General features: G+C 37.7%; 1 protein-coding gene across 4 annotated transcripts in view; it reads left to right on the top strand.

The window, feature by feature from the left end:
• The window catches only part of HMCN1 (hemicentin 1), a 491,961-nt gene that overhangs the window by 399,026 nt on the left and 76,882 nt on the right, over positions 1-16,053 (top strand). For 3 of the 4 annotated variants that reach the window (XM_021102640.2, XM_021102638.2, XM_021102639.2), the window contains exons 72-82: positions 965-1,106; positions 2,134-2,278; positions 2,934-3,061; positions 3,368-3,524; positions 5,055-5,176; positions 5,371-5,535; positions 7,160-7,267; positions 7,941-8,078; positions 8,203-8,337; positions 12,117-12,386; positions 14,641-14,831. In XM_021102640.2, coding sequence (XP_020958299.2) covers positions 965-1,106; positions 2,134-2,278; positions 2,934-3,061; positions 3,368-3,524; positions 5,055-5,176; positions 5,371-5,535; positions 7,160-7,267; positions 7,941-8,078; positions 8,203-8,337; positions 12,117-12,386; positions 14,641-14,831 — 1,701 coding nt within the window. Of the gene's footprint in view, positions 1-964; positions 1,107-2,133; positions 2,279-2,933; positions 3,062-3,367; positions 3,525-5,054; positions 5,177-5,370; positions 5,536-7,159; positions 7,268-7,940; positions 8,079-8,202; positions 8,338-12,116; positions 12,387-14,640; positions 14,832-16,053 lie in introns of those variants that run through there. The other variant, XR_014816519.1, reaches the window with a different exon arrangement.

The following is a 16,053-nucleotide window of genomic DNA, read 5'->3' on the forward strand; positions in this document are numbered from 1 at the left end:
AAAAGCAGGTTGTCAGAGTTCCTGTTGTGGCTCAACGGTTAACAAACCCAACTAACATCCATGAGAATGCAGGATCGATCCCTGGCCTCGCTCAGTGGGTTAAGGATCCGGCATTGCCATGAGCTGTGGTGTAGGTCACAGACGCAGCTCAGATCCCACGTTGCAATGACTGTGGTGTAGGTTGGTAGCTATAGCTCTGATTCGACCCTTAGCCTGGGAACCTCCACATGCCATGGGTGTGGCCCTAAAAAGACAGAAAAATTAAAAAGAAAAATGAGAAAAAGAAAAAAGTGATTTATCTAGAGGAAAAAAGAAAAAAAAGCAGGTTGTCCCTACCTGGTGATAAGACTGCCACCAGGCTTATGTCATCTGATTCCAGTAAAAATACCTCTTATTGCCCAACTGCTCCAGCAGTGTCCTGCGGGAATGTCTGACAGACCCAGATTGAGTCACCTCTCCATCCTGGAGTGGCTCTTTGTGGCCATGACCATAAAAAGCTGGAGACACTGACTATGCCTTTGCCTTAACTACACTCATAGAAGAAGTACTTTCCAAAGGGTTTTTTTGTTTGTTTTGCTTATTTAGGGCTGCTTCTGTGGCACATGCAAATTCCCAGGCTGGGGGTCAAATCAGAGCTACAGCTGCCGGTCTACACCACAGCCACAGCAATGTGGGATACGAGCTGTGCCTATGACCTACACCATAGCTCCCAGGAATGCCGGATCCTTAACCCACTGAGCAAGACCAGGGATTGAACCTGCATCCTCATGGATACTAGTTGGATTCGTTTCCGCTGCACCACAAGGGGAACTCCTCCAAAGGTTTTTAATAACAGGATAATGGTGGGGGGAGCAAAGATACTGGGAGGCAGGCACACTACACTTCACTGTTGTTACTTCTGATGATGTAAAGTAATATTTTATTTCCTGACATTTTAATGATAAATTTTGCTTGCTGAATCCAGGCAACACCTCGAGTAAGAATCCTTTCTGGAGGGAGATACTTGCAAATTAATAATGCAGATCTAGGTGATACAGCCAATTATACCTGTGTTGCCAGCAACATTGCAGGAAAGACGACAAGAGAATTTCTTCTCACTGTCAATGGTAAGAAAAACTAATCATTGTTTCACAGTTTAAAAATTTAGCCAAGGGCATTCAAAGAGATAACACTTCCGTTTTTTATGAGCGTACTAAATGAATCCTTGTGGGTATCGTATTTCTTTTGAAAAAGATAGCATGTGATTTTTGTACTGTAGCTATATTCAAACTAATTTGATTTCAAAAACTAAACGTCCATTACCCTGTCTTAGAGGATAATATATGTCCAATTATTATCAGCATATCCTGATGTTTTGCATCATGCAGATCAGAGCCATTGAGGAAGTTAATATGCTAAATCTCTGGATGACAAGTGGCCAATTATTTGGTCACCTTTATTGATGTTGATGTTTGAATATATATGCGCTAAACTGCCATAGGACTGTTATTTTCTCAAATATAAAAGCTAGACACTAAAATTTGCCAAGTTTCAGGAATATGATACAGATTTTTTTCCCCCAAATCACTCCCTTTGGAGTTTTAATATAGGAAACTTTATAAGATAGTGGATGACCCATACAGCTGATATCTCTAACACTAAAATTAAAATCCAAGTTTTCTATTCCCATATGAACTCAATGATTAATAAGATACATGCACTGAGACTTGATTAATCACAGATGTGCTTTGTTAAAACAGCCCACTTTCTGGTCTTTATTTAAAGTGAAGTTGTTCCAGTGTTAACATTCTCTAACCATTTTTTGGCCAAAGAGAAATAAGAAATATCATCTTTAATTTGCATCATACTAGAGCTGATTTTTATTCTATTCAAGCTTCTTTCAGAGAACGGCAGATTTCATACATTATATCAGGGACTTAAAATCCCATTTCTCCATCTACTCTTCATTTTTAAGTCAATTTTAAATCAAATCTTATCTTGAGTAAGATTTTAGGAATTAAACCTCAGGTTTATTTATAGTAGCCTGCATCAGCTGTAGGTAAAACCATACATTTGACTCAAACCTCACCTTGGAGTCTTAATTCAGACTATGTCATTGACATAAATGAAGTTTTCCACATGCATCTCTTGTAGTTCCTCCAAACATAAAGAGTGGCCCCCAGAGTCTTGTCATTCACTTAAATAAGTCAACTGTATTGGAATGCTTTGCGGAAGGTGTGCCAACCCCAAGAATAACATGGAGAAAGGATGGAGCTGTTCTGTCTGGGAATCACGCAAGGTAACAATTCTGGAGAAGGATGAAGACGACTATAAGAACTGGAATAGTGGTTTTTAAATCATTGATCCAACTCATTCTTTGGGTCTTGTCATTCTAAAAGGAGGCACTTCATCTTAATATGAGAATTAAAATAGGAGTTCCCTTTGTAGCTCAGAGGTTAACAAACCCGACTAAGATCGACTAAGATCCATGAGGATGCAGGTTTGATCCCTGGCCTCCCTCAGTGGGTTAAGGATCCGGCATTTCTGTGAGCTGTGGTGTAGGTCGCAGACATGGCTCGGATCCTGAGTTGCTGTGGCTCTGGTGTAGGCCAGCAGCTGTGCTCTGATTTGACCCCTAGCCTGGGAACTTCCATTCGCCACAAGTAAAGCCCTAAAAAAAAAAAAAAAAAGGAATCAAAATAAAGTGCTTAAAAAGCATAATTCCTAAGGCTTATGTCCAAGATATAATGATGATAATCTAGCCAAGATCACAAGCCCATCTGCTGTGCACCTTTGGAGAATATCCCTTTTTTCCACCAATGCTGTTATAAATTTCTGAAGCAGGAAAAAAGACTGAAAATGGGTTTAACTGAGTCGTTTAAAGTGCTCTCAGTCAAAATGCGCCTCCTCAGAAAGGCTGATTCAGAGGACTTCACTTGTGATCTTTCTTATAGATATTCCATCCTGGAAAATGGATTCCTTCATATCCAGTCTGCACACGTGACCGATAGTGGGCGATATTTGTGTATGGCTACCAACGCTGCTGGAACAGATCGCAGGCGAATAGACTTACAGGTCCATGGTAAATATACTTATTGTGAAAAATGTCCAGAATTTTTGGTCAAATGTTCTCTGGTAGCCTAAACCAGTGAGGTCCCAACGTATGGACCTTCCTATCCAGTGGTATTTAGATGTATGACGCTATATTAAGAATAGTCAAGACTCACTATGAGTAGGATCATCACAGCCCTATGTAACTTCATGGAACCCTATTGTATGCATAACAATAGGCAAATTACCAAGGATTAATTTCAGTTTGGCACAGATGCTTCAAATAGCATGTTATTTGCTGAATATGTTTCTGTCTTACTTGGCGACTTCATTTTAGTTCCTCCATCTATTGCTCTGGGTCCTACCAACATAACTGTAACAGTAAATGTTCAAACTACTCTGGCTTGTGAGGCTTCTGGGATCCCAAAACCATCCATCAGCTGGAGAAAAAACGGGCATCTTCTTAATGTGGATCAAAATCAGAACTCATACAGGTAAGGAGTAATTTAACTGGGAAATCCCACCCACTATTGAGAAGCATACTTTTTAAAAGAATTAACATTTTAACTCTATCCATGGGAATAGCAAATCTATAAAGTATGAAGAATTAGCTAGCATCTACGGAGCATGTTATTTTTTTAATAGAGAATTCATTTTTCAATCTAAAATCTTTTTTCTGATTATAAGTACAACTTGTCTATCAGCAAGCCCTGTGGATGACTGTCAGTGAGCTCTATAGGATGAGATTTCCATTCTGCTTTTTTTTTTTTTTTTTAAGCACCTTTTGGAATTTTATAAAGGCAAAAGATAAAAATATAATTTGGTATAAAAGAAAAGCTATTCTGTAAAAATAGCAAGTTTAATTGCAGAATAAAAATCAAATTGTATACCTTGGAATAGAACGTAGGTATTTGGCGATGTGTGTAGCGAGGAAGAATAGCATTTCTCCAAATTTTTGTAGTCTTCTGGCTTTATTACCATTGCCCTTATTACAACATTATTTTTTAAGGCTATCCTTTAAAAGCTAGGAATTTTTGATGCTTTAGATGAGAGTCATTATCTTGTATCTCAAGGTAATAGGTATCTTGTCAAAAGATTTGCCATTTTACTAACAACAAATATTTTCATAGACCAAACTTGATAAAAAAAAATCAATTCTGATACATGAGTAAATAAGAAACTAGGAGTGTTTCACTTTAAATTTTACTGCTTCTCTCTCTTTCTCACCCTTTTAATCTTTTACCATTGGGCATTTAGTGACTTGAAAGTATCCACTATGTGGGAAATGCAAGATGCCCTTGAATAAAAAAGCAGGTCAAATATGTTCCCATTATATCGAATCATTTCTATTCTATTGGTGAACAGTTTGAAGTAAGAAAACAGATATTCTTATTTAGTTTTACTTTAAATAATATATATGTATTTTTTAACCTTCTAAATATTTGAAGTGATCCAGACCACTTTAGTTTTGAGTTGATTCAAGAAAAGACTCGTTAGTCTATGTACCATGCATGGCCGAGGTATCCAACCCATAAAAGGAGACATGTGATGTAGAGAAAGGTACAAGAACAGACCTGTACTTACCCATCTATTGATAGAAATAATCAAATACCAATCTGCAAAGTTATTGTGAAATTTAGAGATCATTTATGTGACGCATTTGAGATGGTGCCAGTAATGTTGTTCAATGCTTAATAAGCAACGACTGCTATCAGTGTGCTCATTTCACGGTATTTCACCTGGGAGAGCATGGCTGATGATGCTGTAAGCATTCAGAATATGCAAGCTTCCCTCTTAAGACGATCATTCCACACCACTGCCTCCTGCCACTGTCAAGGTTGAGGCCCTTTTCACTCATTGCCGTATAAGCTTAAAGTCTGATACATAAAATGATGCTCATTTTAACATGAGGAAAGTATGCCATTTCCCTCAATTCACAGCATGGTACCACGTTGAGCCGACTGGAAACATTTATGAGAAGTGATGTATAGCAGCACCTCATTGCTTTGAAATCTCTCTTCTAGGCTCCTTTCATCAGGTTCACTAGTAATTATTTCCCCTTCTGTGGATGACACTGCAACCTATGAGTGCACTGTGACAAATGATGCTGGAGAGGATAAGAGAACTGTGGATCTCACTGTCCAAGGTAGAACGGGCTTATCATGTAGTCTGAAATTTTTATAATGATAGCATTTCATCACTCCACTGCTTCACAAGTGGGCTTCCTTTTCCACTTACCAAACATTCATTTTCAGTATGGAAGGAGAACGATGTACAATAAAGCTTTGGAAATCTATAGCTTGGAAGCACGTGGTTTCCTTTTTGTTCGTTTTGTTTTAGTTCCACCTTCCATAGCCGATGAGCCGACAGACCTCCTCGTAACAAAACACGCCCCCACAGTGATTACCTGCACTGCTTCCGGAGTTCCATTTCCCACCATTCAGTGGACGAAAAACGGTGTAAGACTACTTCCCAGAGGAGAGGGCTACAGAATTCTGTCCTCAGGTAAGACCAAGCTCAGTGGCCACACAGCTCTTGATTGTGTATTGTGTACACAGTTATGAATGGATGGCCTCACTTGGACCTTCTTGAACCAAATAAAATAATAAAACACATCTGCATTCCTAGGCTTGGACCTCTGGGAGGAAAAACGCATTTAGAGTGGGGAAGAGAATTAGGGAAAGGGATAGAAAAAAAAAAGTCTAGGGAAAAAAAATAATAATATCTAGGACTAATCTGACTATATTAAGCATGACCTCTGGGATTTTATGTGCATATTTACTAACTTAAATTTACGGGTTGCCTTTGAGTGAACCATGATTCTTTTATGGAACAAATAGAATGTCCGTTTATTTAACAAACATTTAGTACCTAAAATAGGCTGTATACTCCACTTCGTTTCTGTGGATATAAAACTAAGGGTTCTTGCTTTCAAGGTTTCTATAATTTAGCCAGTAAGCCTGGGTGGTAAGTGCATGATATGGATAATTTGTGAGGGTAGTAGTAAGTAACTATCATTTATAAAATTTAAGTATTGAAAACTTTATAGTATTAAAAAGAAAAAATAATTCAACTGAAGGGAAACATTGGTGATTTCACATTTGTGTTTCTGAAAATTCATCCTATGTTGGGGAGATTTACTGGAGAAAAACTAACGTATCCACTAATACACTAAATATCCTGGGGCTTTCTGAGTGTGTGCATGTTATTCTAAGAGGATTTGCTTGTTTCTTCAGTAGAAGGGAAATAATGCAAGATTTGATCTCAGGATGGAACTTGGCTTTCAAAGCAAAGTGTTTTAGCGATCTCAGAAATCTGCGTAGATTGGTAGCAAGTAAAATTATAAAATTAAATTAATTGCTCTTCAGTACAAAATAATATGCTAAGAAAGAAGTTTAGAATTTCTCAAAATATTGGAGTTACCATATGACCCAGCAACTACACTCCTAGGGATCTACTCAGAGAAATGAAAATGTATGTCCACACAGAGATTGTCTGTAAATGTTCAGGCAGCATTATTCTCAACAGCCAAAAACTAGAAACAACCTAAATGGCCATCAACTGGTGACTGGATAAACAAGATGTAGGTCATTCATACAATGGAGTTCTATTTAGCAATAAAAATGGAAAGAAAATATTGATACATGCTGTAACAGATGAAACTCAAAAACTATGCTAACAGTAGAAATCAGACACGAATCCTATCTATATGAAAGGCTCAGAAAGGCAGATATGTAGAGACAGAACATAGATTGATGATTGCCTAGGACTGGGACTGGGAGAGAGGAGGAACTAGAAATGGGATGATTTTCTTTTTAGCATAATAGAAACATTCTAATTAAGTTGTATCGATAGCCACACAACTCTGTAAATAGACTAAAAATCAGTGAAGTGTACTTTTAAACTGGCGAAGTGTATGGTCTGTACATTCTGCCTAAATAAAGCTGCTAATAGTGATTTCTTAAAAAAAAAAAAAAAGTGCCGGGCTAGTCATTTCAGGGGGTACAACTATGAGTACAAGCCAAGCGCCACTGTTTAAGAGGGACAGAAACACAAAAATCAGAGGGACGTTGTTTATCAAACCAGAAAAACAGAGATGCACTATGCATGAAACTTTTTTCCTTTTTAGGAGCAATTGAAATATTTGCCACTCAATTAAACCACGCTGGAAGGTATTCTTGTGTCGCCAGAAATGCAGCTGGTTTTGCACATCGACATGTGACCCTCCATGTCCAGGGTATGGAAGGTTATTTATTCATTCATTAAAATCTTGCTTTTTTTTTTTTTTAATTTCATGTTTATACTTGAAACATGGTACTGTCTAGAGTCATAAACCACAGTAATATTTTGGGGATATGAAAGCCTCCTAAATAATCTTCAGTAGACTGAAGAAAATGTACAGAAGACAAACCATACAAAATCTCCAAATTATTATTTTTCTTGAATTTTTATGATCCGTTTCTTATCTTCCTCTTTTTTTTTTAGGGCCACACCCACAGTATATGGAGGTCCCAGGCTGGGGGTCTAATTGGAGCTACAGCTGCCAGCCTACACCATAGTCACAGCAACGCCAGATCTGAGCCATGTCTGCAGCCTACCCCGTGGCAACACTGGATGCTTAACCCACTGAGCAAGGTCAGGGATCAAACCCGCAACCTCATGGCTCCTAGTCGGATTCACTTCTGCTGCGCCACGGCGAGAACTCCTGATCTTCCTCTTCTTATGGAGTTCTTCTAGTGGAAACCGGGCTATCGTAACAAGACTTAAAAATGTCGTATGGTCGATACTCACTTTTCCCCAGGACAATGAAATCATTAATATTTTGGAATTACGAATTTGGGCATGGCCACTATAGACATTTATGCCACTAACTAGTGACCTTCCTTGTTTCTGTTGATTGGTTCTTCTAGAGCCTCCAGTCATTCAGCCTCAGCCCAGTGAACTCGAGGTCATTCTAAATAATCCCATTTTATTACCATGTGAAGCAACAGGGACACCCAGTCCTTTCATCACTTGGCAAAAAGAAGGCATCAATGTCATCACATCAGGTAACCTGCTATTGTTTCTATCGAGAAAATTATGGCAAGTCGGTTTTATAATTCAGAAGTCAGTATGATGTTTTTTAATGAAAATAAAAATTCTTTTCACTCTGCTTTCGTAACTATGATGTAGGTAGAAGCCATGCAGTTCTTCCTCATGGTGGCTTGCAGATCTCCAGAGCTATCCGAGAGGATGCTGGTACTTACATGTGTGTGGCTCAGAATCCAGCTGGTACAGCCTTGGGCAAGATCAAGTTAAATGTCCAAGGTACCTAAATAATAAATCTCTATGTCTTCATTGCGAAGATGCTTGTAAATCTTCAAGCATCTGTCTTCTTTGACAATGTATGTCAAAATTCACGTATCTAAAATAATGATGCCACTATAGTTCTTAACATTTTTTGTTTACATCATCCTATTTATTTTTCTATTACTGTTACCAAGGGGCAATAATGTGGGCTTGGGTGGTTTTGGCATTATTTGTATAAGAAAAGCCATATCTCGTGACAGTTTGAATTTGTATTCTCATTGTAGCACCTATTCCAGGTGATTTTCAAAACCATCCTTTCCATAATACTGCTTTGAATGCATTATGATTGCTGTATCCACTTAAAAAACAAATCATAAATTTTTAAGTTTTAAGAAATCAAGTAAAATATACATTCTTTTTTTTCCCATTATCATGCTCCATCCAGTAGGGAAAAAAATGTATTGGGGAAATAACAATAAAAAAATTAAAAAAAAAAAGAAATCAAAAGTCATGAAATAAAATCATAAGTGCAGTTAAACCAACTTCTGGCCACTATAGACATTTATGCCACTGACTAGTGACCTTCCTTGTTTCTAAATATTCTAAAGACAGAGTGGAATTTTTTCACATTTAGCTAATGTTTTATTGATATAATGTTCCTATCTTGTTGCATTGCTTCTGTAAATGAAGATGTGACCCAGAGATAGGTTCTGAGCTACTGAATTGGCCAATTTGAATTTCTTTTCAGTATGATTTTTCCTATGGTGAATCAATAGCTATAGCAAAGCTCACTTACTTGCAGATTGTAAATCTAATTTCTTCGTATTTTTCAACACTTTTTTGACAAATATTTATTAGGCTAATAAGTGGAAATAGAACAGTACAAACATAATCATTTCCTTATGGTATGAAGGAAAAAAACTAAACTACCAAATAAATGAAATAATGGTAAATTCTGACACGTGCTATGCAGAGAGGAAACAAAAGGCTGAGATGGAGAATAATGGTGGGGGGGACCACTTCACTCCTGTGATTAAAGAAGGCTTCTCTGAGGGGGTACCCCTGGAGCTGAGAGCTGAATAATAAACTAGGATAAGCCATGTAAAGGTGGCAGAGCATCCAAGGGGAGAGAAAGCAGAATGTGCAATGGCCCCAAGGCAGGAAAGGGTAAGAAAAGAAGCATGCCAGTGCAGCTGACAGTGGGGAGCATGAAAAGGCTGGCAGGTCAGAAAAGAAGGCAGGGCCAGTGTATAGAGCACTGAAGGACCAGGAAAGGTTTAGGATTTGCTTCTCTGTGCAGTGTTGAAGCCTTTGAAGAATTTAACCCAGACTCTTCTTTGGCTTTTGGAAGATCTCTTTTGCTGGTATGTAGATAATGATTTCGAGAAAGCCCAAGACTAGAGCTGGAAGAACTGTTAAGGGGCTATAGGTATCATACTACATGGCCTGGCTGAGAGTGGGAGTGGACATGCAAATCGCAGGGGTAAATGAAAAAAGTGGTGGATTTGATAATTTTTTGGATATATAATTGCCAAGATTGATGATGAATCAGATCAGGAGTTTAGGAAAGGAAGAGTTCATGATGTTTCCTGGGCTTTGGGTTTCAGCCGAATGAGTGGCAATAGTGCTGCGGGGGAATGCGAGGGGACGAATTGGTTTTGGAGGACAGAAGATGTGATCCCTATTTAGTCATGTGAGACGTGGCAAACTGGTAGAAATTTTCATGGAGATGTCAAAAAGAGTTGAATATTTATGACTTCAGAGCTCAAGGGAGAAGTATAGTCTAAGCTCCAAATTGGGAAGGAATCAGTGTATTTCAGTCCACAAGATTGGATGAGAGTGTGGACAGAAAAAAGCCCTAAAGTCAATTCCCCAGGACTCTGCATTGTTTAGATGTCTGAGAAAAGAGAGAACGCTGGAAAAGAATATGAAGGACAGGGCGGAGATGACAGATGAAAACTAGATGGAGGCTAGAAGAGGTCAGTGTTTCAAGAAGGAGTAGACAGGTTTTTTTGAATACAAGTTAGAGGTCAGTTAGGATGATGCCCAAGAAATATTAATCGATTTTTGCAACAAAGAGATCATGGAAAAGAATTCCTTCACTAATTGATTAAAATTATTGATATGAGCAATTATGGGGCAAAGAAAACAGATGAAACAACTAATAGCATTTTAATATCCCAAAAGCAACCAGAGATAATTGCATGCTCTAAACGCATAGGAAATTCTGAATAAACTCCCTTCGTTTAGATACAGTATATAATAGCAAGCCCAAAAACCACCAGATAATTTTGGTTGATGTAAATCATTTTAACATGGTTATTCATATTTTTTCACAATTTGTTGACTTTATTTTACTCATTACTGTTCATGTACCCTAAAACTTGACCTCTGCATGGGTGACCATTATCTATAGCCTCCTCTGGAGGCACAGCAGATAGGTTCAGGTCTCTGGGATTTGCTATGCTCAGGGCACCACTTAGATCAGTAGAGTTCTCATAAACCCCTTGTTTCTTACACCATGTGTTAACAGTGAATATTGTTGATGGGTGGTAGCTATTTCAGAGGATAATTTTTTGGCCTGCATATGCCTAGAGTAGGTATTTTTACTGTCTCTGTCTTCTGCATCTTGTCACTGACTCTGGACTGGCATTGACTGACATTGGGGCTGGGTATCATCCTCACCTCGCTTTCTCCTGTGTTTGTGGCTGGTTGTTGCTCATTTGTGTTTGATTGTTCTCTCATAATTATTAAATGTGTCTTTAAAGTTCAGTGGAATATCCAGGCCAATACCTGGGGAGTAATCAATCTATTGTAAACCCTAGGAAGAGAAATCCTTATCATAAGCCCTTCCACAGTTTTCTGAAGACCTGAGTTCTGTCTATGCACAGTCAGCCCTTGACCACCATGGGTTTGAACCACGCAAGTCCACTTAGACGTGGGGTTTTTTCCAGTAGTAAACACTACAGTACTACATGATCCAAAGTGGGTTGAATCTGAAGATGCAAAACCACAGGTACAGAGGAGCCAAAGATGCAGAGGGCCAAGTATAAGTTATATTCAGATTTTCTTTAGCACAGAATTTATCTAACCCTGGCATTGTTCCAGAGTTAACTGTAATTCTTTTCTGTATTCCAATTATTTATGTATTTATTTTTGCTTTTTTTTTTTGCCACAGCTGCGGCATATGGAAGTTCCCAGGCCAGGGGTCCAATTGAAGCTGCAACTGCCAGCTACACCACAGCCACAGCAATTCCAGATCCTTAACCCACTGAGCGAGGCCAGGGATTGAACCTGCATCCTCATGGATACTAGTCAGGTTCATTACCGCTGAGCCACAACGGGAACTCCCTTATTTCTTTATTCATTCAAATAATACTGTGTTACATATGGCTACTTTATATGAGCTCATAAGCACTGTAGGAAATGCATGAATTAAAAGGGTATCTGAGCACTTGAATAATTTCCAAATTTGGAAGGGGATCTGTTTTGAAAGTTTAAATAGCTGAAGTGAATTACATAATACATGTATATAAAGAAAATATCTTTATCAGCATTGTCGAAGTTTTCTAAATATGCAGTCACTCATGAGTACATATTAATATTCATATTTTAAATTGATTATCATTTATATCAATGATATAGAAAATACTTTCCCACAGTGGGTTCAATGATGATATGGTAAAGTCAGGGCTTTGTTTCTTCTCAGTATGACTTCACTTTGCTAATATAATGCTATAGTGTGCAGCTGGTACATTCATGCTTTTGAGATGAAGATTAAACATTGTATCTTTTAGTTCCTCCAATCATTAGCCCCCATCCAAAGGAATATATCATTGCTGTGGATAAGCCCATCACGCTACCATGTGAGGCAGATGGCCTCCCACCACCGGACATTATGTGGCATAAAGATGGGCATGCAGTTATGGAATCAGTCCGCCAGCGCATCCTGAGCTCCGGTGCTCTGCAGATAGCATTTGCTCAGCCTGGTGATGCTGGCCAGTACACATGCATGGCAGCTAATGTGGCAGGATCAAGCAGCACAAGCACCAAGCTCATTGTCCATGGTAGGTTGTTTAGCATAAATTATTTCAATGTGCTACATTATTACCGCGGCAGAGAGAAAAGACCACCAGGAAAAAAATAGAGTGGAAATCAAAAGTACGTAAGAGTAATCCAAAGTGGTGTGTGTGTGTGTAGGTACACTTGCCCTTCACCTGTGTTATTGGTAGGCTGTGTATGTATGTGTGTGAGTAAGATTTTATTAATAAAGCCAGCATAATTAATGTGTTGCTAATAATCCCCTCATATTGTAATTACTGCAACCTACAATTCAGCTTATGAGGAGTCCACTTGTGTTTTGTGACTCTCTGCTTTACTTCTCAAGTTGCAAGTCACTGTAGCCAAAAACTAATCACCATATGATCTACATTATGAATATAACGTGAACCTAATGAGAACTGAAATCTATTTGATTCATTATCTTAAAGCGGCAAAATATTTACAGCTGTATCTTTACAACAGAAAAAATTCCTTTTTTCTTTTTATGAAGGTAACTAACACAATACCTAAAGATTAACACTGAAATATTTTAGTTGTTAATGTTAACGTATATTTTTAAGACCAAAGTTAGAATACTTATTAATATTAGTGGCAAGAAACAATAAGTATACTGTTTCCCTCTAGTGTTTTCAGAGGTAACTCATGTTTTAATGACAAGTTTATACTTTTGCTTTTTAAAAGTAATTATTGAAAGCTGTTTCTTTTTCATTTTTCAGGGGTATTTTAATTTTCCACAATGTCATAGTTAAAGTGATAATTAATTTCAAATGGAAACATTTTTATTGAATAAATAAACAATTTAGCCAAAATTTAGAATCACTCTTTATGAGTTTTCTGAATTATTTCCGTGATTTATACCTGCTTTCAGTTAATATAATCAATTAATTTATACAGATGAGTCCTTTAGCTTCAAAGACACCTTCCTTCAAGTATTTGTAGAAAATTTACCAAAATTGACCGTATACTAAACAACAAAGAAATCGTTAATAAGATTTTAAAATAAGGCCAAAATTCCTCCCCAGTATGCAATAAAGTTATAAATGTGTAATGAACTTTTAATGCCAAAACCCCAACTCCAGGCAAATTTAAAAATACCATTTTTGGAGTTCCTGTCATGGCTCAGTTTTTAACAAATCTGACCAGGAACCATGAGGTTGTGGGTTCGATCCCTGGCCTTGCTCAGTGGGTTAAGAATCGGCATTGCCATGAGTTGTGGTGTTGGTTGCAAATGCGGCCCAGATCCCACGTTGCTGTGGCTCTGGCGTAGGCCGGTGGCTACAGCTCCAATTAGACCCCTAGCCTGGTAACCTCCATATGCCATGGGTGCAGCCCTAGAAAGGAAAAAAAAAAAAAAAAAAAAATTAGTTAACAGGTCACAGATTACAGTTTTACTTTCAGATCATTTAGAAAATAATAAAAATAAGGACACCACCTATCAATGAATGACGTATGGCCAAAACTAAAATCAACTGTAAAGTCACAGCCTTAAATTTTTCATTTTCATTTTCATTCCTAATATTTTTTAACCCTTCATTTCTAAGTAATAAGTATCTTGGTTCCATATCCACTAAGGTATTTCTTCATACCCTGAAGTATTCAATTGATCTTTCCATATGGCCTGTATTCCAGTTCAAAAAAATATGAGGCACAGGGGGTGTTTGCACAGAATTATGAGATCACTAAAAAAATTTCCTCCATAACAGTATAAAACCTGAATTAAGTATCTTACCCAGTTTTACTTTCCTTTGTTGTAACATATGAAATACTGCAATAAGTACCTTTTTCTTACACTTTGTGATATTTAACACGCGGTGAGTATTGTACAGTGTTTTGAACTAGTTGGCTTTTATTAGTTTGTCCTCACAATATGTCTGTGTGTAAAAATCCAGCAGTTATACACCTATAGAGATGTTTTTGGTTTTCATGTCTCTTGTTTGTTATACTTTACTGCAATAAGCAAAAGATACTCAAGTAAGGAAAAAATCAGGAAGCCAAATAATATCTAAATATTTCTCACCAGTCCTACATCATATTTTTCAGAAACCAATTGTAAATATATTCAACAGGTTTGAATCTATTCACATTCCTGCTGGCATCAAAAATACCAATTGCTTTCATTGTAACTAACAAATGCATTGATAAATATTGTTAGTATTTCTAGCAAGCAACTCTCAAAAGAGTCACACAAATTTTCAGTGTGAAGAAAGGTGTTGTTGAACTCAATATCCTGCATGACTTTCTTTTTTAAACTCTTCCTAGTACCGCCTAGAATCCAAAGTACAGAAGTTCATTACACAGTCAATGAGAATTCTCAAGCCGTTCTTCCATGTGTGGCTGATGGAATCCCCACACCATCAATTAACTGGAAAAAAGACAATGTCCTTTTGGCTAACTTGTTAGGAAAATATACTGTTGAACCCTATGGAGAACTCATTCTGGAAAATGTTGTGGTAAGTTGAATAGACATGAGTAGATACACTCATCTAGATTTTTTTTTTTCTTTTTCCAGCCGCACCTTCAGCATATGGAAGTTCCAGGCCAGGGGTCAAATCTGAGCTGCAGCTGCAGCCTATACCACAGCCACGGCACCACCAGATCTAAACTGCCTCTGAGACCAGCACTGCAGCTTGTGGCAACACCAGATCCTTAACCCACTAAGAGTGGCCAGGAATCCAACCCACATCCTCACAGAGACAACATCCAGTTCTTAACCTTCTCAGCCACAATGGGAACTCCTTAGATTATTAATTCTCCTTTTACTTTTAATGACTTAGCTTGGAAATGTATTTTATAATAATGAAAGGAACGTAGTCTTATAAATTCAGGTCAAAAAATTAATTTTACACAAACATATTTTATGTCCCAGGTCTGAGAAGCGTATTTAGCAGATCATAGGAACTCATAAATGGCTTCTTTCTAAAATCATTTCATTTTTGTGGAGATCTGTGTTTATCAGGAAGATTTCTAAACCTCTGTTATATTTCGGGCTTGTAATGATGTTTGAGAGTGATTAGAAGAGTAGAGATGTGAGAATGCCTGATGTATTATTAAACAAATACAAAAACTGGGGGGGGGTGTTGGTCTTTTGAGGTGTTTTAATAACTCTTAGTCTTAGGGATCCATGCAAGTTGAGGTTTTTAAATATTCTTAGGTGGTACTTCTCTAGTCTGCAGAACGGTAGCTATGGGAAGCATCCCAGTTTTTCAGTGTTACCCACTTCAAGAGGAATCTGTATCCATGTGTATGTACCACATGACTTGAAAAATTATCATGTAGCTTGAGACTGTCAACACTTGGCACCGAATATTCAATGCAATTAAAACATGAACCACTTTCAGAGCTTTTGTGCATATCTTACTGCTTTTATTATCCTTCAAAATGCCCACATGCTATTACAAAATCATCATAGAATGAAATGTGAACAGATTAAAATGGTAAAATTGATCACATGCGCTTCGGTGTAATTTCAGCCATTAGCCAGACTCCTGGGACTACCAGTTAAATAAGCCCTAGTGTTAGGCGAGCTCAGCTACCTGTGCCAGCAGAAATTGTACTTATTCAAATCTAAGTGTCTATCAATTATAAGATGCCCCATTATCTTCATGTACCACTAAGAAAGAAAGAAAAAAGACAGTCACGTAAATTAGAGAAGACCGTTAGTTTTTTAAGTTG

The sequence above is a fragment of the Sus scrofa genome, chromosome 9 (genome assembly GCF_054392235.1).
Source record: "Sus scrofa isolate SSC_HxYL_T2T_F1_AM1 chromosome 9, Sscrofa_HxYL_maternal_Yorkshire_Landrace_v2.0, whole genome shotgun sequence".
Classification (NCBI taxonomy): Eukaryota; Metazoa; Chordata; class Mammalia; order Artiodactyla; family Suidae; genus Sus; species Sus scrofa.